The 26,800-nt window shown below is 40.0% G+C and overlaps 1 protein-coding gene across 2 annotated transcripts in view; it reads right to left on the bottom strand.

Moving 5' to 3' along the window:
* The window catches only part of RNF130 (ring finger protein 130), a 41,754-nt gene extending 14,960 nt beyond the window's left edge, over positions 1–26,794 (bottom strand). Inside the window, exons 1-4 of one of the 2 annotated variants that reach the window (XM_009574021.1) lie at positions 26,703–26,794; positions 17,179–17,373; positions 3,888–4,138; positions 316–387 (exon numbers count right to left, since the gene is read on the bottom strand). In XM_009574021.1, coding sequence (XP_009572316.1) covers positions 316–387; positions 3,888–4,138; positions 17,179–17,191 — 336 coding nt within the window. In that variant the 5' untranslated portion in view covers positions 17,192–17,373; positions 26,703–26,794. Of the gene's footprint in view, positions 1–315; positions 388–3,887; positions 4,139–17,178; positions 17,374–26,702 lie in introns of those variants that run through there. The other variant, XM_009574023.1, reaches the window with a different exon arrangement.
* Positions 26,795–26,800: the final 6 nt, after the last annotated feature.

The raw sequence follows: 26,800 nt of genomic DNA, 5'->3' as shown, positions 1-26,800 counted from the left end.
AAACAATGCTAGCCCTATGTACTCCTACCAGCAAAAAGCCCCCAGCCAGCTTGCACACAAACCCACTCTCAGTCATGGTTGCCAGATGGAGTGCAAGTAGTTTTTAAGCAAGAAAAACTTCTTTGAAATGTACAGACTTACAGCATACATCGATACTAAAAGTTACACAAAATACTGTGCCACAGGACAAAGTAAGCCTCCAACAAGGAAGGCAAGGTCATAGATCAGAAGCAGAAAGGAAAAACTGAGATTGTTTCTCCTGGCAAAATTAAACATGATGCTCAAGTTTACCACGTTGAAATCTTATTATTATACCTTATCACCCTTCTTTACTGTCCTGGTTGTCAATTTACCGATGGCTTTCTTGGCAGCATCTCCAAGACGACGCTAATAAAGTGACAAAGAAAAGAACACAAATTAACCCTGATAATCAAGCTTCATTACTGTCCTTTATAATGACTTATTTGGGCTCAATACTAACATTGCAGTACACACTAAGGCAGCAGGCCAACACATAAGACAAAAAGCATACGCAGCAAAGTGCACAGAGATTGGTCAGGAAGAAAAAACCCAACAGCTGAGCCCACAAATGCACTCCATAAGCGTGGACATAAACCTCATGGACCATATAAAAGTCCACAAAAGTGATCCAACATTTGTGTGAGAGAACTAAAGCCGTAAGGATAAAAGCTGAAGCAACACGCCCTCCCGATGATTTCCGTTATATTCTGTTCATACTGCTTTTTATTCAGTGTGCTGTAATATACCCCTTGTTCTCTTCTTAAGCTTGAATAATTTTTTTTTCCCCCCCTGAGCAGGCCGATCTTATTCTGAGAAGTAAGAGATCCTCTCAGTGTAACCTAGTTTCTCTCTTGCTATTATCTGAAACCACCAGGATCTCACAAAGAAAAAAATTATGGGTCACGAAATCTAAATAAGCCAATACAGACTTAAATAAAGCTGAAATGAATACTGGTTTGAAGATGAGCCTCAATCTGAATGCAGAGGCCAAGCTATTTTTCTGTGGTTTGTGCTGTTTTTATGACCACCACTGTTGGGTGGAAGGGGCCATTTCTGCGACGCAGGTGCTGGTTCCTGCTGCAGTGCCCCGTTCCCAGCCAGCTGAGAATGGCTCTTTGCCAGCCGGTCGTGGGATCCCCACTGGAACAAAGCTCATGCCTTCTTGTTTCAGGAGCCTGAGGCATCAGATTTGGCTTACACTGACTGGAAAAAGGCAAGGTCATGTACTTCATCCTTCACCTCCATCTTGTAATAAGTACTCTGCCTTTGAAAAAGACGGGCTCTTTCCGAGGATGTAAACTGCACCTATCAAAACCTCCCATATAGCTTGAAACAAATGTGCGGTTTTTGTGCCCACCTTCTATACAGTTGAAAATCAAATCCTTCATGAGGTGTACCCCCTGTATCATACACTTCCCTACATACAAACTGAAACTAAGAAGGCTGCTTTTATCTGAGAAACACAAAGACCTCAGAAGTCCACCACAACCAACTGTACCACCGTTATTTTAGAATTACATAAGCAGATTTTTTTTTTGTGGTTTCTGCAAAAGAACAGCTCTTATTTTATATTTTTTTAGAGCATGGATTTGAAAAAAAATCAGATACTCGGTCCCAACTACTGAAGTATACCCACGTAGGAAATTCAGCATCAGAAACAGAGCTGGGATGGAGAAATTATATGCTTCCTGAAGTTAGAAATCTCATCCTAACTTCAACATGTGAGAAATCGGTCAATTTAAGCAAATCTAAATTACATGTCCTGGAACAAGCATATTGGCCTGAGTACTTAACGACACAGAACACACTGGCACACTGCTGGAGTAGATAATCATTGCATAACCAAAAGTGTGATTACTAATAGAGGAACAAGGCTGAAAAGGGATTTAACTTAAATGCTCAACACTACCAACTAAGTAATTGTGGGCAGTATTTATATTTAGTTGTACTGCATGTGATCGTATATGCACTACAAGAAGTATTAAAGAAAGATTATTTTCCTATTGGAAGCATAATATTTCAGCAAAACTCTTCCAAAACGTATATATGTTCTCTTATGTAAATAAATTTGCTAAACAATAACTTTTATCTCCTCCATTTAAGAGATCTATCTCTTCCATTTTCTAATTTTAACTAATGCTTTTTATGCTAACATTGGAAATGCTCAGGATTTGCTATTTTGATAAGTTAGGGCACAGGCATACAGCATATGCTTGCTTTTAAAACCCAGAACTGCCTTGATGGAAGAGGCCACCACCACATGCAAAAGAGTTTCATACCTCCGGCGGAAGTGCGCAAGATTAATGATGTGAAATACCGGTATCTACTTGCACTATCTACAAAACACAGCATGGTTTTGATACTTGTTTTTAAAAAAGTGTGCCTCGACATAACTTAAAACCAAGATCATAGCCTAAAACAAGTTATTTCATCACTAACAGTACAGCCTTCTCTCTGTGAAAGCTCTCAAAGCTCTTTAAAAATAAGCTGTAGCTGTCGCCACCTTCTTATTAAAGTTTAATAAGCTCAGCTTTTTAAACCACATAAAATTTTCATCAAGTTTCTCCTGACCTTTGTAAAAATCTAAAGAAAGAAAAAAGGTCGTAAGAGCCCTTTCCCCATGGAACAACTGTTTTGAAACATTTGGAAGAAGCCTAGAACCATGTAGGGGATGCAGAAGGCACAATTTAGTATTCCACAGACATTCATTGAGTAACAGTTATATTTAAACTTTCACCATCCCAAGGGACCACACTAAGTACCGGTTACAGTGTGGTCATTTAAGAATGACATCCTTAGGAAAATCTACAGGATGCCCATGGGACCTGCAGCATCAGACACTATTTTTAGAAACTAAAAAGGAAATCCTTTGTCACAACTGAAGCTTTATAAGTTTGCATTTGTTTTAGGTTTAACAAAACACCAAAGCACTGCCTCACAGTGAGCTCCTGTGTATTAGCCGTAATTCAAGGGGAAAGGGGGGACAGTGACTAGAGGTCAGCAGCTTTGTAAGTTAGCCTTGACAGAGAGACACAAAGGCAAAGAGAGCTCAGCGGATTTCCTGAGGTTTACTGACCCTTCTCAATAAAAGCCAAGGCACACTATGGGGGCAGTGGGTCATTAAGTCCACACTAGTAAAACATTTACTTCTAAAGTTTAACCCATATTTGAGTTGATGACTTGATTTAGTCAAGAGCTCCGAGTATGGCCATACTTAATTCAGTTCTTAAACAAATTATGAGTTGAAAAAGAATGTAAGAAAGGCATATTGGACAAAATTTTACTTAAAATATGTGACCAGGAGAATTAAGCAGTCCATACCAACCGTGATCTTGAACAGAGTTGAAAGTTCATGCAGATCACTAAGCAGCTCTGTACCTTAGTTTTCTTACCCTAACATTCATGACAGATTATAGTTTGGAAATACCTTTATACAACTTCTGAATTACTTATTATTACCTACCTACCTATTACTAAAGCTATCCTTAATAACATGTATAGAATTCATAACATTAGCTCTGCGTTCCCCTACACTATACAAGTTCATTCACAACTTAACTTTCCTCCCCATTCCCAACGTGCATACAGTACATATTATTCAGCCAACAGATTCTACCTTCCTCTTGAACCTATACTCATTAAAACCCAAATATTTTGCTTCAATTCTATTCTTTCATGTCATGTAATATGATCTTGTACTGGTGCTGCTCAGGATGAAAACTCTTTGTTATATAAAAATCCTTGTCCAGGAACATGCTCTGCCTTGGAACAAAGAAGTTCTGAACACTAGTTTGATGGACATTCCTTAGAAATGATTTGTTTCGCTATTGACTACTATATACAGAAATATCACCTCCAGAACTTACCTGATTCCTGTCACGTGCACTTGTGTACCTGATCTTCTGGATGAAGTAAAATATTAACCATGCTGAAGAAATTATCATCAAAACAATAAATGATATTGACACAAAAACTAGAGAGCCCCGACTGAAGTTTTTTGGAGGAACACGGGATCCCACTGCTATTGCCATCAGGACAGAGATATTCTTTTCCAAATAATTCAGGATCTCCTTAACCTTTGATTCTGTAATCATGACAGCAACAATGTCTCCAGTTCCTACAAAAAGAAAAAAACCATTTAATTGACATTTAAAATTAACATGGCATGCTGCTCACAAGATTTTCCAAATGCAAAGATATTTGACAACTTGAAGAATTTAATGTAAGCCATCTATGGCACAAGGAACATGCTGCTGGGCACTCAACTCATGGCTTGTCCTTCAAACCCAGATTTTCAAATTAGGGCATTAACATGCAAACTGTCTGCAGCTCCACACATAGTAACAGATCTCTACCAGCGGTTACACAGTACTTTCCACATTATAATTACTGTGTGCAGTCTGAACTAGCTTTAAAAAGTACATTTATTCCAGATTTGAAGCTGCAAATACCTAAATAGGTAATTCATAGAAAAACATTTAGAAGACAAGTTCAATGATATTGCTAGTATCTAGTTCAATGCTATTGTCTTAGTGCACACAGTGCTGCATACAAGTTGCTCTGGAGAGTTATGCAAGTTCCCCTGCCTGGTGATGAGGCTTTCACATGCCGTCAAGGTTGTCAAGGACCTGTAAAGCACAATTCCAGCACAGAAGCAACAGAGCCAAACTTCTACCTACATCACTTCAGACAGAAGTGAAAGTAAAGCGAGTAAGTCTGGCTGCAAAGCAGAAGAGAAATAAAAAAAAAAAAAACTTGGCAGAAGTTTGAGTGCTGATTTTATCACTCATATACAGACACGCTTGATAAGATCGCAAAGAGGCTGTCAGCTTCATCAGCTCCATTTTGAATGTGTAGCCCACCTGGTTTTCGTAGTGTCTTGTCTCTAGACTACCTCCTGTCCCAAAGGGAAAATTACTGGTACAAGGACAATAAGAGACTCAAACCACAAGACTTGCTGAAAAAGAATGAAATCACCTGCAGAGCAGAGAGAGCACTTATGTTTTAAAAGCAGAGGCCCCATAAAAAAGAGGATCTTGAACTCAGGGCAATCCTGATCTAAGTTCAAAGAAAGCAAAGTTTATAAGAAAACCAAAGCCAGAAAGAAAAAAGCCTTATGAGTGCCATTCTTATTCATCCAGATCTATTTGCTTCCTATACTAAAACCCTTTTCAAGACCTATTTTCAAAATGCTTGCAAAGTCTGCTCATCTGTTTGCTCCATCTGCTTGCTCCAATTCACATTCCCTCAGAGAGGAACTGTATAATGCAAGTGACTTCAGCACTGAGATTCTGGATTTAGAGTGGATTTAAGTTACAGAGAACCTAGTGTGACAGCGAAGAGAGAACATGAGGTCCTACTTAAACACAAGGAATTTGTTCAAAGTCTTTTAATCAAAATCTGATTTTTAAGAAGTTATTGTATCCACAAAATCATGTAGAAGACCCAAAAGAGCAGCATCTTTGAAACCCAGGGCACAATAAGTCAGGGAGACAGACCCAGACAGCTACATGATTTTCCAAAATGGGGGCTTTAACAGAGTTGTGTAACAGTCTTAAAAGTTATCTCATTACTCTTTCCATTCACCATGCCAAATAGTAACTTTTACAGTCACTATCCTCAGTTTTCAGAGCAAGTTCTCTAACATCAGTGTTGTGGATTGTGCTGACAGAACTACTCAGAAGACCAAAGCTGATAATCTCAGAAATTAAGATTGGCACAATAATTTAAAAAATATTCCACAGCCCCAAAATTGTTTTCCCCAAGAAATGTCAACTTTTCTTTATTTAAAATTGAAACAGTAAAGACATTCATGCCTTGTCCTAGTAACATGGGTCTAAGTTGGAAAAGAATGTTCAGTGTTTCCTTCTGAACGAGTATTTTTGAAACAAGTGTCACAGTAACTAAAAAGCTTTCAATAGCAACCAAAACCCAACACAATTTATGGATACAACTTCTTTAATCACTAGTATACCACAGATTCACAAGGTCCACTTTAGTCCAGCTCTCCAGAGACACTTCAGTTCGAGACGTACTGAGTGTGGTTTCATGGAAACTAACCAAGATATTTAATAGGCAGCAAAGCTCAGAAACAGAGCAAAAAGCCACCCCTTGCTTTATTTTCAGAGGAAATCTACTCGGATTCCTATTTGTCCTATTCTTCCTGGGAAGAGAGTCCCTGCCCAGAGTTGCAGCACTTAAATACAGGACAAGAGCCACCTTTCCTGCAAGATCCTGTATGTAGATGCAGCATGTGCTCCTGCAACCCCAAAAACCTGCAGCTCAGATGGTGCAAGATCAACCAAGAGCAGATAGTTTATACTGCTTGGTATTTTCCCTGCGCTTCACTTCTGTTCTTCATATCTAGTTTGGATAGCGAAGAGAGGTGGGGAAGGTGCGGGGGGGACTGTATTCCCCAGAGCACCTTCTGCTAAGCTTCCCCAGTAGGTATTTATTTGCACCGAGGAATTATGTTAGTATCAAACTATCAGTCAGGAGCACTCCATGTAGCATTCTGACATGATTTACAGTTATCTGCAAAGAAAAGCTGACCAAGATCTTCTGATACTAGTCCAGTTCTGTTGGAATCAAAGGCTGAAGCCTCTACCTATTCCCTGCTGTCCAGGGAATGTGACAAAGCTGACAATCTGTCATGCACTTTATATAAAGCCCAGCACAAAGGGGACCTCTGGCATCACTGCAAAGTGATTTGCATTCCAAATGACTCGACTGGGAACAGCCAAAGAGCTACTGCTGCTTCTGACCCTGCGAGAGCCAAGGAGAACTGCAGAAAAGAAAAATAAATTGTGCCTGTTTAACATACTGAAGCTCAGTGGAAACTGGGACTTGGTTCATCCATATTTTTGTCAGGGGCATCACCCTAAATAATTTTAGCAAGAGCTCCCTGTTTGAGAACAATTGGGGGCAGGAGGAGACACTGACTCATTTATTTTAAGCACCTTCAAACCTTGCATTTCTGAAACTTAAGGAGGAAAAAAATCCTCAGGTGAACACAGAAAGACTAACAGTCTTTGTAAGAGTTAGAATATGGTCTTACTACATAATCTTATGAAAAGCAATACTCTCCTCAGCCAAGAACACAGTGTCCAGAGAAAAGAAGCTGGAATGCTAACTAAAGCCAATGAACTACACACTCAGCCGTAAATGACAAGCTAGGACAGACGGTAAGCATAAGATAAATACTGACGCCTGTAAATATAAATCATTTAATTGCTATCATCCAAGCCCAGACAGCTCTTTCTAGCTTGCAATTTTACCATGTGCATGTTTAATTAGCATAGTTATACAACTCTATGTATGAAAAGGGGTAAAGTTGCAATTAATCATTAAATCTGTGTAATATTACACTGGGAGAGGAGAAGAGAGAAGGACTTAAAAGCTGAGAAGACACTAAAACCAAGAAGATGGGAAAACCAGCAACATCCAGAAGTTTTCTGTAGAGCGCCTAAGGAGGCTGCTTTGCTCTCTCACTAATCTATCCATATCTCCTAGCAATTCTAAAAAAGCACATTTAGAAAGTCAATAGAAAGTCACCTCAAAAATTACTGGTCTGATCACAAGCAAATAATTGTTTCCTTTTGTGTTTGTTTTGTTGATTGTTGACGACCCAATGTTTGTCTGAAGCTCAAAATATGGACAACGATGGCCAGCACATTAAGAGAGGCATGGTTCGAACAGCAGACTTCAGACACCTTCCATCCACCTCCCGTCCCTTGGAGGATGCAGGGAATGGCAGCCTGGCAAAACGCAACTGCCAAACAGCTGATTTTTTTTTTTCCTGGGCTTGTGAACAGCCCAAGCAGCTGTTTGGTCAGTACTCGGGGAGAAGGACAGGTGAGACAATTCCTCCTGGGCATCTGAGCAACCTGGCACCGAAGTGCTGCTACTGCTGCAATGCTGCAACCGCCTTCTCACAGACCGGGAGGGCAAAACGGGAGATCTCATCTCAAGCGCGGGACCACCTGTAAGAGGCGCTGAACTATTTTGATTCCGTGTAACAAAATTTGCAGAGAACTGAGAATTAAGTCAGATACTCATAACAAAGGCTAGCACTTTTCTAATTGCTGATATTTTCAGCTAAAGTCCTTGTAATTTCCTAAGTCTTTGATAGTACCTGCTGATGCTGCAGTCACAGCATGAAGCAGATAGACTGCATTCATCTCATTCATCTCAGCTTGCGAAAGAATACCATTCTCTCTTTAAACAGCAGACAATATTTAATTGTAACTGAAACCTTTCATGACTTCATTCTGAAAAACCTAAACTTAACACACATTTATCTGAATAATTCTGCTAGTAGAAATTTCAGGAGTACTTCCTTAAAAAAACCCAAACAAAATCCCCACCCTCCTAATAAAGGTAAAGAATGGTGCAGACAATCACTTGTAGGCTGGATTCAGGGCATGATTCAGACACTGAAATGCCACTGCCTATTTGACTGCAACAATCAGAACATCATAATGATAATGTAATTGGAAATAAAACTGCCCATTTTCACAAACTAGACTTCCCTATTCTTCTGTTAAAATCCCGTAACTGTATGCTAAGCATTTCCGAACATGTTATATCAGAAATAAAAATAGAGCAACACACACTATTCAGTGCCCAGGAAAGGGATCCGTCCTATTCCCATGAGTGACAGATTTCTTGGAATGACATTAAGTAACAGTGAAACCACTCCCACAGAATTTGGGAGCCCACAAAACGTCAACGAAGAAAACAGGAAAGCACAAATGAAGTGCTATGGTTATATATGAAGTTTTGAGAGACCGATAGCGAGTTCTGTGAAAACAGAAGACTTCTGAGCTGCAAGGGAGCAGAGGCAGAAGCAGGAATTACCCGTACAAGGTAAGGGATTTAGCCACAGAGGATATAATCCACGGAACCACGAGGTGAGGTGAGGGAAAGGGAAAAGGCACACTGAGCTGTATGCAAAGCTGCACTGCTAGAGAAGGTGGTGGTAGTACTTAACAACATTGGGGAAAAATAGACAAATTATTCAGATACCTTAAAATTTTAGTCTGATACAAAACAGAAATCGTCATGAAGAATAAGTCTTACATTCTAAAACAGGCTTTTGGAAAAGCAGACACTAAGAGGAAGAGCCTTGGCATACCTTCAGAGTGATTAAAACAGGTCTAGCTGCACACACTTTTATTTTGATCTAATCAGAAAGTAAACAAGAGCACATCCAACCTGTCAACACACAAGTGCAATCTCAAGAGTAAAATATGTTGCTTGAGATGTCCCAAATCAAGTACTTCTGAAAACAGGAAAAACCCGTAATATTTGTCAGTTATTTAGTTCTAAGCAAGGCAAGAATTTAATGCCAAGAATATACATAAATTTTAAAATGAGACTGGATAGCATTTTAAAACATTTTTCTTCCTGTTGCCTTTATAACATTGAAAATGTTGAATTCTTGTCTGTATGTAAACATTTACTTTAGGATGCCTATTTTATGTAGTTAGACACTAGAACAGATGTTATAACACTACCATGAGAAAATTGTAGAGGACAGCAGTATATGAAACTGTTACCTAGAAGTTAGGCTTTCACAGGATGCATCAGTTAAACACAACCAGTGGAACAACTAGCTATCCCGAAACATTGAGCAGATATTTGCAGAAATCACAAGTGTCTCTGCTACACAAACCTATGCAAAACAACCTGGGGAAGAAAAAAAAAAAACTCTTCTGAGGCTAAAACTTGAATTCTGACTGTCTACTTAAGAGGACAATGAAGTAGACAGCCAGGTTCAGTGAGGTCCAGGCTTCTATGAATGGCAACTGAAATACAGTCAAGTTGTGACTTAAGAACACTCAAAACTCTTCTTTGATTGCAGCAAAAAGAGCTCCAATAGATTTTACTCTGCCAGGCTAAGAAAGGGCACTGCACTACACCCTCTAAATATGCCTACATACACTTTAGTATTTTGAAATGTACCATGCCTTGCTGTACTGCTAATAGACATGGGATGGACGTTCACAAAGTTTGGTCCTTTAAGAAAAACAGGCGTATGATTGAGGCATATGATTAGAAAACCAGAAACAGCAAGAGTACCTTTCCAAAGATGGGTGTGACACAATTAACTTCAAAACAAATATTGAAGCCTAATCAGATTCTTGTTTGCTAGCCTGTAGCACATCAAATTATTAAGTCCATAGGTGATAAATAATAATCTTCTAAGAAGGAATGATCTTTCCAATGCCCGCCCTCCTTCATTAAACAAGAAATGATGCTTCAGTGTAATGTTCTCGCCATATTTTACATCAGCTTTATAATCTACTACGACCAAGAGTTCCTAAAAGGAGAGCTAAACAGCAAATTCAGTTGAGGAAACTGTTGGGCCGTATTTAGATTAGAACTGCTGACACATTATTTCATAACCCAGTTGCTCCATTCTGACACTCTCGGAGACGCTCCTTAAGGAGACATCTGCATAAGATCACAACAGGTAGCCACAGCTAAACTCCCCTGCCTCATTCACAAGTCCCCGTCACGCTGACGCAGCGAGCTGCTGGAGCTACGCCCCTGCATTTCCTCAAGCTCGCCAAGGTCCAGCTGCCTCTGCTGCACCCAGCGTACCCCGCTCGGGAAAACTGACACTTAGGGTCTTTCAAAGACACAATACAGTACTAGCACGCAGAAGTGAAGCCGAAGTCTAACGCCTCTCTGCAGATCACTCCCTCTCCATCAACCTCACCCAGAGAGCTCCTTTTCATCTTCTGCCGTAACTCATATGACACTAAGCACTATTAGAAGAATTAAGATCCTTTTACTAAGGTACACCCACCTCTTCTCTAAGCCTCCCACAAGTTCCCGAATCTCTGCCCCATCTTGATTTTTGAAAGCAAAAATACACTACTTCAACGCTTCTGACGGGCGCCGGGAGGACAGATTCAAGGCTGGGCTGGGAAGGGGGGAGCACCAGAAAGGAGAACTTACACAACTCTGGAACCAGAGCTGTGCAGAGTTCACTTAAAATGGTAAGGACACCGGGTTCAGGGGCTTGTTCCCCGCCCCCCCTTTTGACTGCCTTGACCATTCTACTTACATTGCATATTCCCTTTCTGTAGAAGGGCTTCTATCTTTTGGGAATTGTATTTATGCATATTTTTTAATGCATGTGACCTTTTGGGCTCTTTACACTAGGGAAAAACAAGCCTACATAAGGGAAAAGCAGACAGATGTTGCAGTGATTTTACAGATACTTCACACAATGTTTTTCCCTTTTAGCAATGCTTCTTTGCATCTACTTGCATTACAATTTTTTTGAAAAGGAAATGGACATTCCACTTAAATAATGCCGGAAGAATGAGAAAAACTTGGTACAAAGGAATTTATCATTTTATCATCCCCTTTCCACAATCTGTGCACAGATTTTTTTTTATTTAATTCACATAGTTTTACAAGGCATTTAACCATGTATTATGGTGAGTAAACTGCATCTGCAGTCCTATTTAATGAATACTTTTACCACTAAAGTATTAGTACGCTAACAAAGTAGCCCAAATTTTATATTCAAACCTTGAACAAACACAAATTAATAAAAAGCAGAAGTTTTGACTAGGGAAATGGTGTAATCCTAACACATGACACACTACTGAAAAAAGGTTCCTCATGTCCACAATTTCACGTATTTCCAAAATACATAAGTCTTTATCTTCAAAAGATATTTCTGCTTATTTCTTCATGTATACTTCTAAACAATGTCCAAAACCTGTTACCTTAGATCTGGATTTAACACCCAATCACTGATTACAGTGTCACATTCTTGATTAATCAATAATATTAATGTAATGTGACCTTACTGGTCCATTCATCAATTTAAGACACACCTGGATGTGTCTGGTCTCCATAATCTTGCATCCTGTAATGTGACCAGGTGCTAGTAGGTGGCTCCCATTTTGCTATTTCTGGATAGCAGTTTGTATTCCCACTAGTGGAAGCTGGAGCTAAAAACCCCAGGGATTTCTCATAAGGGTAGCCTGCGATGCTCACGTATTTTCTTCTATCTACAGACAACGTCCATACAGATTCATCAATCTGGACAGTCATTCCAAACAAATTCAGCAAAACCCAAAAGAGAAACGGCAAGAGAGCCTTACCCAAGGACACTACAAAATATTTTTAGAGCTTCATAAATAGCATATTCATAGATTAATACCATAAATTTGATACCTCTGAATCCATAGATTTTGGGAATTACTCTGCTGCTGGAGTTCAGACTTTGCATAAGAAAAAGAATGTAATTACTTACAGTCACTAACAGTCCCGTGGGCCTTTTCACAGTCACAGAACTAATTACCCTTTCAGCTGGCTAAGGAAAAACGAGCTTAACTGCTGTTATTTTAGTTGTGGATGAGGCATATACCACGCAGAAACACTGGTAAGAAGTTCTGCAAGGCACTGAGGCTATGTTAGCTTTGTAAAGGGGTTTCCTTGGCTTATCCTGAAGAGACAAGTGCTTCCTTATGGTCCAGAATCTGTGCTTCAAACACATGCCTCTCCACACCTCGTTAAGTGTCAGACACCTCCATCTATGGTATGACAGACTTTTCTGATGGATACACCTCCAAGAAATGCAGTGGGAAATTAACTATAATGCTGTTGACACTTGTTCCCCTCATTTTCAGTTAGCACATACAAACAAACAATATAAAATGATCAAAAGATAGGTAAACTATGGTTAGACTATTGATTGTTTTGCCTTTTTTAAGGCTTCAACTTTAATGACTCATCTCACCTTCCTTTTCACTAATATCCCAGGGTAAATTAATAATAAATTATAACAACAACAATATTGTATTATACAATAAAGTTAGTTTTGAGCTGTGGATTAAAAGTAGGTCTCAGTAATCCAGGGAAAGTTTTGCAGTGGATTTGGTATAGAGCCGAAATATTCGTCAGCACACATTTGTGCAGAACAGTCTGCAATGCACCCCGCCATAGCCTTCACGCACCAGCCCAGCTTACAGTTACACAGAGACCTTCCTGAGGAAAAGGCAAGCAGCAGAGGAAGAGATGTGCTGCACGCAGCGAGAGTGCCGCAACAAGGAGAGCGGCCCCTCCGCTGCCGGCCCTCCGCGGTCCACTCCACCCACTCCGAATTAGGGCAAGAACATGGAATAGCCATTAGATGGCTACAACTCCAAACCTCCTCCTGTCCCGCCCGTCTCTGACCCAGTGACCTAAAACAGTCCACACAAGACACATGCAGTTCTACCACAGTTCAAAGCAAGCACAGACCCGGCCTCCCGTGCCAGCGTGCTTTCTAGGTGACCGGAGGGCCACCAGGAATCCTCCCCTTGGAAGGAGACCCTTTCTGGGAGCCAGAGCTGGCAGCTCTCCCGCAGTACTACAGCAGGAACGTCACCTTCGTGCACGTCACCAAACAGCAGCACCTTCTTGCAGAAAACGAATGCATCGTTTCTTTAGAAGTGCAATGAAGATTGATCCTGATAAGACATCTGCAGCTTGTTCTAAAGACTTTTAAAGATTTTCCTGTATCAGGTAAATCCTCTGAAAAAGGTATTGTACTAGAAGTTGTTTAAATACTTCAGGAAGTTTCTTCAGCACTGATGAACAGTAGTTATTGGAATCCAGCAGCTTCATTTTGACACTCTTCTATATTTGTCTATATTTTTCTCTTTATATTTGTTCCATAAATCCTGAGTATGAAATTTTAACTTCAGAGGCTTCTTTGGTTTATATTCTTTTCTATAAATCCAAATAAAAGTCTAGATTTTAATAGAGAAGTTCAATATAATATTTAACTATTTTGAACTTGACAGGACTGTCTGCACCACACACAAACAAAAAAAAATTAAAATGCTATTTTACCTGCACTTCCTTCCTATTCCCATAATTGATTATAAAGGAGACGGCTACTACATATTTTCTCTACCACGTAGGCTCTTTTTTACATTAGACAATATTTGTTCTGCTTGAACAGAAGTAGCAAGCGAAACCACTCATAAAACTGCCTTCCTGCCAGTGATATCTACGCTGGCAAAGATGTCCTTCACTCAGGTTGATAAAGGACATCTACAAGAATGTGTAAAATAAGTTTATTTTACGTGCACGCAGTAATACATACAAGGATGTACACAGAGAAGAAAATGTTGCAAATAACATTAACAGGAATATATTTTTTTTATAAAAAAGTTCACCAAGTCCTTAAGGTCAATACCTACTTTAAAACTCAACTTGAAGTCAAAGGGGCAGAGACTTAGTGGACTATCACACAAAAAAAAGCAAATTCTGGTATTAGCAATAGAAACTGTCCATTTGACATGGTGGTGATAGACTGATTCAAGAGTGACAGTTGTTATCTAGCCATCAGAAGGAATTTATATTCTGCTACATAATATGTTGAGCATGAACAAATTTCCATAAGATTAAAATTTTCAAATGTGTGTTCAAGCATAAAATATTAATCCCATAGGTGAGAACTGCTTACTGAGCTCTTTTCATAGGGAATCACCTCTCTGCAGGTAGGCAACATACATAAGTCTATATAACATTTTACTTATTTTTAGCACAGATGTTGCCTAAGCTGGTGATTGGAATTAATGCAAATTTCAAAGTAGGAAAGTGTGCAGTTCACAGAACGTGCATTATCAGCAGCTGCCACTTTCCTCTCTGCTTCACCAGGGAGACAGAATATTCCTAGGGTTTGGTACGCAGCAGTATAAAAATTATGTTACAGTGATATAAAATGACACAAAGTCTAGTTTCACCTGTCTATGGAAAGAAAACAGTCACGAACCTGGTCATCGTAATACAGTTGCAAAATTGTCTTGTGAAGAATGCATTTTTAAAAGAATAGAGGAATACTGCACAGCCCTAGATATCACATGGAGATAAGACCAACTTGGTGGCTCACCTTCACTTTCACTTTATATCAACTCTATTTAACACGAATCAGCAGCAGAACAGCTATCAAATACACAGGGTCAATTCCTCCTGACCTTTAGGGATAGAAAATACTAAAGAGAGGAGATGTAGCACACTGAAATATCTAATTAGCAGATGATGTGGTCGTTCGCCACCTAAAAAGCACACAAGCAGCGATATGGTTGAAAAGGCAGAAAAAAGACCACAGAGTGCCTTGAATGTGTGCAAGACCGCTTTATGCGCAACTTTTGTTTGAATAGGCTCATCATGTAAGCATAGGTTCTTGAATCTATACCCCACCTAGAATGCTGGACCCCCAACCCTCCCTCTGCCCAGGCTAACACCAAAGGACTCGTCTACATCCGCCATGCACGCTTCGGCTCTTGCATCGAGCAAACAGGAGGCTGCTCATCGGAAGCTCTGCAAAGCGCAGACCGCGAGGGACATCCCTCACTTGACCATAATGCGATCAAAACAAAAGCTGTGGAGCGACTTTCCTCTTCATCACGGTGTGGGGCTGAGGTGGTATTTCAGTTCCAGGCAATTACGCCAGCTTACAAGACACCATTTGACCCACAGCAGCTCTCACATTTTATAACTTGAGACATTATTTCAACCTACCACAACCACTGCACCTATTGATACCGTTTCAAAGGCAACACACTGGTCTTCAGAGCTGAAACACTGAGTGAACTAGGATTTCCTAATAAAAGACAGACACCGTCCCATTGCTACGAAAGCACCTGCCAAATCTAACACCATTACGAGAAAGAAGGTATTAAAGTTATAATCAAACCCATTACATGATTTAACATGTAACAGAGCAAAGAATGCTAGAGCTGTATTGTTATCGATAGTCTTTTTTTCTGCCACAGTAAGGTATTCCAGGCCACAGGAGGAGTCACAAATCAATGCTAAACAGAGACTGCAGACCGGACAATCCTACAGGTATTCCAAAGAGAGACCAGAGCTGAAGGTTTAGGAGGGTACTATATCAGCAGAGAGAGAAGTGGCAAAAAAACACAAAAGGAAGGTGATAAAAAGGTTTATCTAGAATATGGGACTTTTTGCCTGCAGATTACTTGCAAAAATGTCTAAGGAAGGTACCCAAAAATGGCTTGTCAACAGGCTGTGAATTGCTACAGAGGTCAAAATCTCCCTGGAAAATTCCTGTGGTGTACAGAACTGGGAAGGTCAAAGCCCACTAAACCAGAAGAAGCCACAAGACATTTCCCTTGGAAAAAGGAGAGAAAGAAGCAACCATAGCACTCTAGTAAAAGAATTCAATTCTAATTGTGTGACAATATGCAGAGCAATAATTAGGAAATTCCAGTTTCCAAGCAACCCCCTATGCTTAAAGAAAAAGGACTGAAAATATTCGGGGAGGGGAGGGGGGAGGAACAAAAAAATCAGCTAGCAGTACAGCCATCAAATATAGAAATATGCCTTTTCTGATTAAGCTAAATAATTCCAAATTGAGAAAACCTTTGGGAAAAACGAAAAATGTAGTTATCAGAATTGTGAAAATCATTTTTAACCAAGGAAAATGTTTACATGTGAGGCTCCCACTGGCTAAGGTAACTTACTAGTAACAGCGAAATTTTACACATGGATAGCCCTAGAAAAGTAGAAATCCAGATTTTTAGCATTATTCTAGACCAGCATAGTCTAATTCTAGACAACTTGGAGAGGCACCTGCTCTCTGAATCACTAAGTCTTGTTGATTCCTGCATGGCACTTAAAGACACATCGTAGAAAGAAACCCTCTGTAAATTGCCATTAAAAAAAGCATGCAAGCTCAGAACCTGATACAACTGTTAACATTTGAAAGTCCCCACCATAACAGCCAGTTGAAGACACGTTACTATAAAAATTCTTCAGGTACAGATGCTTTGTAAAATTCTAGACCTTCCATGACACATTAGCTATTCTTCTTCAGAAAGGTTTGAAACAGATTGCTCCTAAGGTCTTACAGATATTTCCTCACTCCAAAACACGCACCCCACTGCAGAGGAAAGTGTTCCTCATTTTATAAAATGTACGCTGAAGGAAAATAACTTTTCAGAATTATTGACTTATTTCACTATATTGCATACATGTAAACGTCATCAGAGAACAGGCTATTTCAAATAGCATCATCTGTGCCCTGCCAAGAGCTCTTGAGCAATAGTTTATACGGCAAAAGAGGACCCGGGCAAAAAAGAGTTATAGTGAAAGAGATTCTGTTTTATTTACCTTGATGAGTCATTGTGACAGGTTCTTCACTGGATATATTGTTGTAAATGACCACAGCTGTGGCATTATGTGAAGCTGCTCGCAGTATTTTCTCTCTAAATGTACAGTTTCCTCGCTGCAGTAAAGCAATCCACTGCTTGGTGTTTGGTGGAACTTGGAAACGCGTTCGAGGGTCACAGCCCAGGCGATCTGCAACTGAAATGGGAAACGCATTTACACAGATGGCAATTTGTTCAAACAGGAAAAAAGAAAAAACTAACTCCAAGTTTTGCTGAATTACTTAACTGTTATGCACTAGGAAGCCACTATCCTCTTGTTAATAAAGCCTAAAGCAAACTGCATTCTTACAAAAAAAGTCTTTAAAAAAACATCTCGCACACTGAAAGCCGTGTCTATATGCCCGAGAATTAGGCTCACTAACACAAGCTATTTTTAACTCTAGTGCAGCTAGAACAATGAATTTACATTTGAATCAATACCTGCCTACAGGCTGAAAAACATTAGAATATGGTTCATATGCTATAGGCATTTACGAAACAGCTGTTTATCAGTCATTCTGGGGAGTATAACTTTTTTTCCTTTCTAATGCAGTCATAAGTATCACTGCAGTGGGAAGTATAACTAAACAAAGGAGGTTGTGAAAACAAGATTTCAGAGTTATCTGCTGTGTGCAGGCTACTGTAAAAAGGCATGATATTAAAAGCTGATCTCGTAAAACCCAACAGCTTTTTACATACGCGCATTTTGTCTACAAGGAATTGCCTTCAAATTTGCAAACACGATGCACTCAAGTTGTCAGCTAAACAGGTACTGATGGTATAAAGGAAGAGTAACAGAAATGGCAAATGACAGATGTCTGAACTGAACAGTATGCAAAGCTCTTCTTTTGTCCTTTCTGATGCTGCAACGTATCCTGGAACAACCCAAACCCACACAGAGCTATGTACAAAAGGCACAAACTACAACGCAGAGGATAACTCCATGGTACAGCAGCTGAAGCTGATGAAAGACACTTCTATTTACACAACTGGAAACAAGCAGTTTAGTCTGACACGCTGGTCATATCATTAAAGGATTTTAGACATTTAGAGCCAACAGTAACTTATAATACAAATATATTTACCCTTTTAAATGCCAAGAGCGTAAGAATCTTTCGCTACTAAAAATGGTTGGGATAAACAGTGATTTTTCAAGATATAAACCAAAAATTTATTTGCATAATAGGATCTGTAATGTTTTCAGAGCTAAGAGCAATTCAAATGAAGTGTCCCATAAAATTTTCCTTTTAAAGAAGCGAGTTCTTCAGCACAGACTATGGGATTTCAGCAAAAGGTCTACCACAAAAAATACCCAGTTTAATGTATCAGCTGGAAACAAAACAAAAGACCTTTTAAGCATTCTCAGCTTAACATAGCTCAGGTTAAAACCTATAACAAAGGAGATTCAAAGGATCTCTTCTGAAACAAGAAAGAAAAACTTCTGTTTGCCTGAAGAAAACGAGTGCAGATGAATCTATATTGTGGCAGTCGTAGAGGAAGTCGCTGCATCTCTTAATTTGGAGAAGTGCCTCTCCCTGTTCCCCTGGAAGGAGGGCGGGGAGCCAGAGACAAGCACGTCCTTCTCACGATTGTTCTTCAAGGCTGCATTAGACATTTCAGACATGAGGGCTATTTGTGGTATTTCTGTATTTGTGCTTTTGTTTTACACAGGGATCAGGGAAAATCTGAAACACAGATGCCTGAAGCCGAATTTTAGAGTATTTTCTTCCATTGCCCTGACATTATTACTCAAATCCCTTTGGAAATTGCTAGCTAGCTCTGATCCACACACGTTGCTTTGGAGCACTGCTGACAGCCATCACGAACAGCAATGATCACAGCAGTGCACTTGCATATCAACTGCACTCTTGTAGCTTGTTTCTGTAGTCTTAAATTTAAGAGAACAGTACGTTTTTAAAGGAATCATAGTCCTTTTTGACAATGTGATAGAACCATAACACAGCTCATGTGCAACCAGTCTTGGTGTCCTCTGTTAAGATAAAAGCAGTTTACGCCTTAATGCACACTTCCCCCTTGTTCAGACCATTTCCACTTAAAAACGCAGGAGGGGGAAAGCACCAGCAGACCGTGATAGGACGTTTCACAAGCCTTAAAAGCTAAAAATCCCATCCTTCTCCAGTGAGGTCACATTCCAGAATCTCAGGTGTCCGTCAGAAAATACCATTCAATAAATGGCCACAATTCCACAGAATCTCCTCAAACCGCCAAAATTAACTCTGAAAGTAGATACTATGGCCAAAATAAATTTACTTAAAATATATGGCATGGATGAAGAGCAGTAATCCTATGGATTACTTACAGTTTGCTTCAGTACAATCATGCTCAAAGCTAACATACCAAGTGAAAACAAAAATGGCCACAAAAATAGAGTAATGTGTTATTAGAATGAAAAATCATAGAAGCAACAAAAGGCAAAAGGCACTTTGAAAACTTGAAAAGGGAGGCAGCATTCTCAAAAGTCTGCTGTATAATTCAGTTTTATAAAAATTTATGTAGGCACCTTTAAATTTGTATGGCTTGAAATTTTTAGCTTAAAAACCAACAGAGAAAGCAGTAAAAGATAACAGAAACCGCATCTGTGGGAAAAGTAGTACAAAATTTTCTAGCACGGTAGAGATCAAAGTCTCTTTCAGCTGTGGACAGAGCTATGAAATGTTACTGGATAGAGCAACAGGATTAGGAAACAAGATATTAAGAGATAAAAGCTTTCCAGATATAAACCAACAAACACCACTCAAATGCATACAGCATGTTATTCCTAACGAGGTGGATTCAGTATGTCCCGATGAAAATTTAACCCCTGACAATATTATTTTAGCATTATTTAAGTAATATAAAAACATTAAGGAAAATGTGGTTGTTTTAGATAAACCTGAACTGAGTAACTGCAAGTCACTTTTCTTTACATTAGTATCCTATTTACACCACACAAATGTTAAGTAATCTTTTAACTAAATAAAATTCAGGAACAATAGTGGAAAGTCCGAGTTTTTCTGCTCATCTTTTCAATAGACTTCATACACTCCGAGAAGAGCGAAAGTCTTATAATCACCGTCACCCTGCTAGCATAGCGAGCTGGCTAAAATAAAATATCTGCTATACACCTAACGTGCCAGGCACATCAGTTGGCATTGTAAGGGACACAGATAAATGAACAGTGTCAGCAAGAATCATCATCGATAGCTCTCCATTATCATGCCATCTATGCTCCATCATCCAAAATCCAATCAGGATCTGAAAGACTAGGGCTTGCAAGTATTACCTGGATGATGTCCATGCCAGAATGAAAAGCAACTTCACATTAAATTAAAGTTATTCTAAAACAAATCACTCACACATAAAAAGATATGATAAGAAGTCACTCATGTCATTTCATAATTTCGGAAAATATAAGCATAGAGCAAGCCATCTAAGTATGTTTTTCTGTAGGTGTGCTACTCTTCTGGCTTATTTGAAATACAAGTTATTTACTCTGCCTTTGCTTTCTCCATGTCTACATATGTACCATGAATGTGTTGGCAAAAAACCAATTTTCTGTTAGAAGTAGCAGCCTGCTGGGTTAAAGAGCTATGTACAATGTTGTTGTAAATATCTCCCTTCCTACTGTAAGCCCCAACACGAGGGAAGAGCCTCTTTACAGAAGGATCAGCTGCGATTTAAGTTTCTACAGTTAGGCTGCACGTTTGTTCTCAACTTTAGGAGAGCTTCAGTTTCCTCTTGCAGAGCACACAGGACTGCTCAACTTGCATAGAACTGTGTCTCCTTATGCAGTTTTTTTTTCTGCTGAAGGACTAATGTTTGTGACCGCTTTTTAGGGATTCATGTGAAAGAAATAGTTAATAAAGTAATAGATCCAGCCAACTACTGAAGGAGTATTGGCAAGCTTACATTAGAACAGCAACAGTACTCTCCCACTCAACTTTTCCAATTGCTTGACCAGGTCCTTTAGCCTCCCCCCCGTAAGAGGGATAGCCATTTTGGGGTAGCAAAAATTAAATTAATAGGTCAGCTGTCAGAAGCTTTGCCAGAAGTAAGTACACACCTGCCTGAACGCAGACTGTCTCCCTCTGCTTCTGAACCACGACTGGGTTTGCTTTCTCTCATATACCATGTGTTTATGTTGCTCTTGCATTGCTTAGAACATAGCTGTGATGTCCCGCTTCAGCCAAGGTTGCTGCATTGACTGTTATCAGACTTTGTCCCCTTTGCACAAAAAAGGGCCAGTGCCATGATCCCACACCCTGAGCACTAACTATTTTATTCCATGTTTTTTTTCTTTTTTTCTTTCTTTTTTTTTTAAAAAAAATCAGCTATCTTGATATTGATTGCATCTCAGCTAATAGTCTACTCTCTGAGGCTAGCACCAGTTGCCAGAGCTGGTCTGTCTCAGCTACACATACAGAAAGAATTTTAAAGTCCCACCTTCAATCACTGTGATACAGGATGATCAGGTGGAGAGACACCACCAGTATTTTGAGGGGCAGCACATGGAGAGATTCGTTGGGAAAGAAAGCAGCACAGGGGAAGATGCAGCCCCACGCAGCCTGTGCCCCAAAGCATTCCCTCCTCCAGCGGGCACTGCCCAGGCAGGTGCTACGCAGCACACCCGGCTGGCAAAACAGCCAGCCTTGTGCAACACACTAATTATAATCCTGTGACAAAATTTCCAGAAAAGGAATTCAGCTGGGAAATTCACAGAAGCAACACACCAGCATTGATTCTGTCTTATTTCAAGGAAGGATACTAGTTATTTGCTATCCCATTAGGATTTAATACGTGTAATATATATCTTTTCTTTCAACACATTACTACTTATGTTATTATCAATATAGTCCTTATTCAAGCCAGTTATAATTTCCACTTTTTAAAAGTTGTGTCAATGAATTACGTACAGCGATATTTTATTTTCAAGAGCTATTTCAGGTAATTGCTTTGACTAAAGCTGGCTTTAACACTAAAAGAAACTCTTTGAACAAGGGGTAATCTTGTTTCAGGGAAGAAGTTAAACAAAAGAAAATCACTGAAGCTTAGAAGAGTCCTGTAATAGTTCAGATTTAATCTTGTTAGCTCAGTAAGTATACTACAATTATGGCTATAAACTCCAATATATAACCTCCACTTTTGTTATCAATTAATGACTACTAATTAAGCTGGATACTGAGACGAATGGTAAAGGATGGATGCATGCACAAGATTTTTCTTCCACTACTCTGTATTTATTGATATGTTTGCTTGTTGTATTTCCCTAAAGCTTATTATTTTGGATTCTGGGCCAGAAAGGAACACAAAATTCTGTCTGAATGTTACCTAAAGCTCTGCAGTTACCAGGAAACTGTCGTTTTAAGCCTTCTGCAGCTAAAACTTGTTCACACAACATGTTTATGAAGTGTCAGATGCTACAAAATGCTATAGTTACAGTACCACGCACAAGATATACCTCCATTCCTAACGTGCCAATATTGTTTCTTCCCCACTTCCACCTTTTTCTAACACACGTTTTTCCTCAAATTCTCAGTCTCCTTGCCCAGCCACAACGCTACCATCCCCTTTCTAGGCGTTCTTTCTCCAGCGCAGCTTTCATACAACCATCACCTCCCCGCAAGCCCTTTAGACTCCAGTCCCTTTCCATCCCCCCTCACCCCTTGTTCCAGACCTATTGCCTGAGCGAGTCTTAATATTTTCACGTTTAGCTTTCAGTCTGCTGCTGTTTCACTCCCTATCAGTCCCATCCCCAGTCCTCATCACCCTGCCTGCTTCCCCGCCAGCCAAGGTGCACAAACCCTCCCCTCCCCGCAAGGTCCGACCGTCTGCGAGGGGACCTGGCGAGCACACAGGACGGACGATTCCAGTCCTCAACTGTGTACCCAAACCCAGAATGACATGCAATAACCCAGACTCAACAGCTACAGAAAAGTCCTGTTCAGCACGGAGAAGATTTTTGAGGGAACCAAGCCACAAAGCGCTGCAGTTTCTACCAAGACTCATCAGAGTGAATTTTCAGTGGCGTCTAGCTTGGTTTGTCACAGCAAGAGAATATGCCTGACACCTGAAGGTCAGCACCACAACTGGTGTCAGGCACCTAATACCAAAGAAGCTCAAAAGCAGAGGTCACGGGTGGCAGAGGGCTGAACACTGACATGGTGCGTGTACAGACACTGCCGCAAGTACCCCCTGTGAAAAGTTTGGCTGAAGCGGCTGGTTCCACAAAGTCACAAATAACGGAGTACGAGACTGAATGAGAAGTGCTCGGTAACCTCACCAAAGAGATAATATAAACCTGAACTAAACTATCAGAAAAGCTGCATCAGGCTGTCAAGATGCATGTCACTATTATCCTTCCATGCAGAACCAGAGGAGCATTTTTTGGTCATCTGCAAGCATTCATATCCGGAAGCTGTTTAAAATGCCCTTCTAGTAACAGATTATTTAAGTCATGACAAGATTAACAAGTTAGAAGCAGCAAGAAAAGGAATTAGAAGTGGAAGAATGGAAGAGAGACCAGCAGAGAAACTCTGCTGCTATCGTGCAGTTAACGCACTTGGAAAGAGACGCGTACGCAGGCACTGTATTTACACCCAGTGGACGACTGTGACCAACAGCTCTCTGGAGCTACACTTTCACAAGTCACAAGCGGTCACGCAAATTACTGCCATATCACTTCCAGGGGAACATTGCTTTTGAAAGCCGTATCAATTTCATACAAGGGTCTATAAAAAGAACAGGCAAAGAGTTTTAATACATGTATTAACATGACAAGATTGAATTTGATTAAAGAAATTCTCCTAAAGAAACAGGAGAAGCGATCGAATATTCCATACTGCACTGAGATTTAAAGGATGGGTAATCACATGGGACTGGCAACTTCAAAGCAGTATATAAAATACCGGGCATATTCAAGAACACAAGTTAACAAAAAACACCGCAGAGCACAACATTTAACATCACAGGCTGTGCTGTTACAAATGGTGTATGTTCAGCAGCAGATCGTTGGCCCTAAATCTTGAAATAGTGAATTCATTTATTTCCCTGCAGGCAATGAATAAGGGATCTTAACGCAGCATGCAAAAATGTGACATTAAGGACATTTCAGCTCTGAAACATGGATGCCCCAGTCTACACCATCAAGGTGCTAACAGATCACCCACGTTCATGGGAATTTCAAGGGATAGCCCGTGAATGGGTGAATGCTTGACATCAAAGCAGTTGCAGAGTCAAGGTATCTTCAAACATAGTTGCTAACAGTTGTAGAGTCCTTTTCTTCTTCGGATAAGTGAGAACTGGGGTAGAGCATTTACTGCTCTAACAGCAGAGGCCGGTGCTAGCTACTCATGTTAAGAGCTATTAGAAAAAAATATTTTGCAAACAAGTTCTACAGCAATATTAACAGGCTGATAAAAAGGCATTAGAGCAATTACTTTCAGCAAGACAGCACTGTCTTTTATCAAATCTAGATATAAAAAAGTGGAAGAATATAAATACAAGACCCTTAAGCATTCAAGAACATCTTAACTAAAAGCATAAAATATTCCAATATTTCTTACTACATGAAATATTTTTAAGCCACAAGGTGTGCCTCGGCAAAATTAAAACAAAATGTATACTATACAACAACCTACATAGAACAATTCAGAAGAACTTTAAAGTAAGACAACTGCTGCGGTGTTTGCTTTAGCAGTCTTCTGTTGACAAACAGAAGGACAAAACTGAATCTCCCCAACAACTGATGCCAAAGTTTTAATGACTGCAGCATGTCAAAACTCCAGAAATGGAGGTCTGCAATTTCATGATTCCTAACGTGCTTTCTCACTGAAGTTACTCATCATACAATACTTAGCAGTAAGGTATAAAAATGCTGTTTATGGACTGCTCAGAATTTTATTTAGCTCTTCTCTCATTATTACCTTCCAGTGAAAATGCTGTCAGCCTCCCTCAATGTTTTAATCACACTTCAGTGAAGACCATATCAGAAGAAAGCAGAAAAAGCTACAGAAGCAGGTTAAAAAGTAATTAATATAAAAAGTGTTTCTTGTCAAATAATGCAGCTACTAAACAAATCAAGTGTTTTGATACCTTGCATATATTAAAAGGCAGCAGTTTTTAAAACCTTAAAAATACTACTTGTAATAACAGTGTTTATGTGCCTAACACTCTCAGGACAGCCTCCTGATCTCATATGGCGGTTGGGGTGTGTGTGTCCAAGTGAGGAACGCCGGGAAGCAGGAGGAAAGACTGAGCATATTTGATGATAGCTGGCTACAAGAGCATGGTGGAGGTCGGATGCGAAGTACAAATGAAAATCATTTTACAGTAGACTTGCCCAACAATTTCTACTTCCTCACCCTTCCACCCAAAATATGCTATATTAATATATTCTAGTTAACACTTTGTAAAGCTAATGAAACCGAGCTTCAATGGAACTGCAAGCATCTGCTGACGCACAGTCTGCTTCATATGTACTAGAAGCTTATAGCAGGCTGCCTAGAAGGATGCATTTTCTTCTGAAGAAGCATTAAAGTATTCTCCTGATCTTAAGATTTGGTAAATTCTCAAAAGCTTTTAATAATACAGTAGTTCTGTGTTATCAATTATTTTAAAAAACTCTTAATATTCACCACATAGATTTTAGTTTTAACTGACTACATTATTTCACTATGCATTATTCAGAGGTTTACTGTCCAGGAGACAGGTTGGGACCACTGTGATCCATCAAGAGGTCCATTTCTTAAAGATGGCAGTTTAGATAATGTCAAGAAGGGTTTTCAAAATAAGATACTACTAAAACCACATCATTACGACTTGGTTTCATTTCAGGCAAAAATCAAGACAATACTCTCACTTGTTTAAATTAGTGTTCTCTATAAAACCCAACGTTTGTCAAAAAAACCATCGATGCACAACAGCTTCACTTCATTAAAAGAAAACTTGTTTGGAAGCACTACACAGCGTCCAGCACTGCAAACAAGCGCACTGTGGACTGGCCATGCGAGTAACAGCCTGATGGCTTCAGTCCTTCCAAGTCTTGATGGACAGCTTAAGCAGCATTTTTAAGCAACGTACACTGAACAATCACGACTTCATGCAGCTGCAAAAGCCATCCAGATGCGTATCTATCACAGCGAGATAGTTATGCAGCTGTTCTGAGATTCACGGCAACGCTAACCAAATACTGTTAACTATCGTTACCGACTCTCTGTAATTAGTTTAGAAATAACACCTCCATCGCTCAGAATGACTAGCCTACTGGGACCCAGGCTAGCAAACACATTACGCTTTGCAGAGCCGTTACTGAAGCCAGCACTCTCAGATCATGGATTACTGTTTTCTTATTATTTTCCTCTGGGCAAGTTCTTCCTCCTCTTTTGTCCGAGCTCTCTAGGAAAGTCTGCAAAGCTCAGACAAAGGCCAGCCACCCAGTACCGGAGGCACCCGACTGCAAGCGACCGACGGCTGCGAAGGAAGCCTCACCTCCGTTGATGGGGACGGGGGCCACCAGCAGGCCCTTGACCTCCACCTTGGGGGAGTCCTGCCCGTAGCGGCCGCGGTCGATCCTCAGCAGCGTGGGG

Source organism: Fulmarus glacialis, unplaced genomic scaffold, assembly GCF_000690835.1.
Source record: "Fulmarus glacialis isolate BGI_N327 unplaced genomic scaffold, ASM69083v1 scaffold38213, whole genome shotgun sequence".
In the NCBI taxonomy this organism is placed as follows: Eukaryota; Metazoa; Chordata; class Aves; order Procellariiformes; family Procellariidae; genus Fulmarus; species Fulmarus glacialis.
The sequence above is the reverse complement of the archived record's forward strand: the minus strand, read 5'-3'. Positions and strand labels throughout refer to the sequence as shown.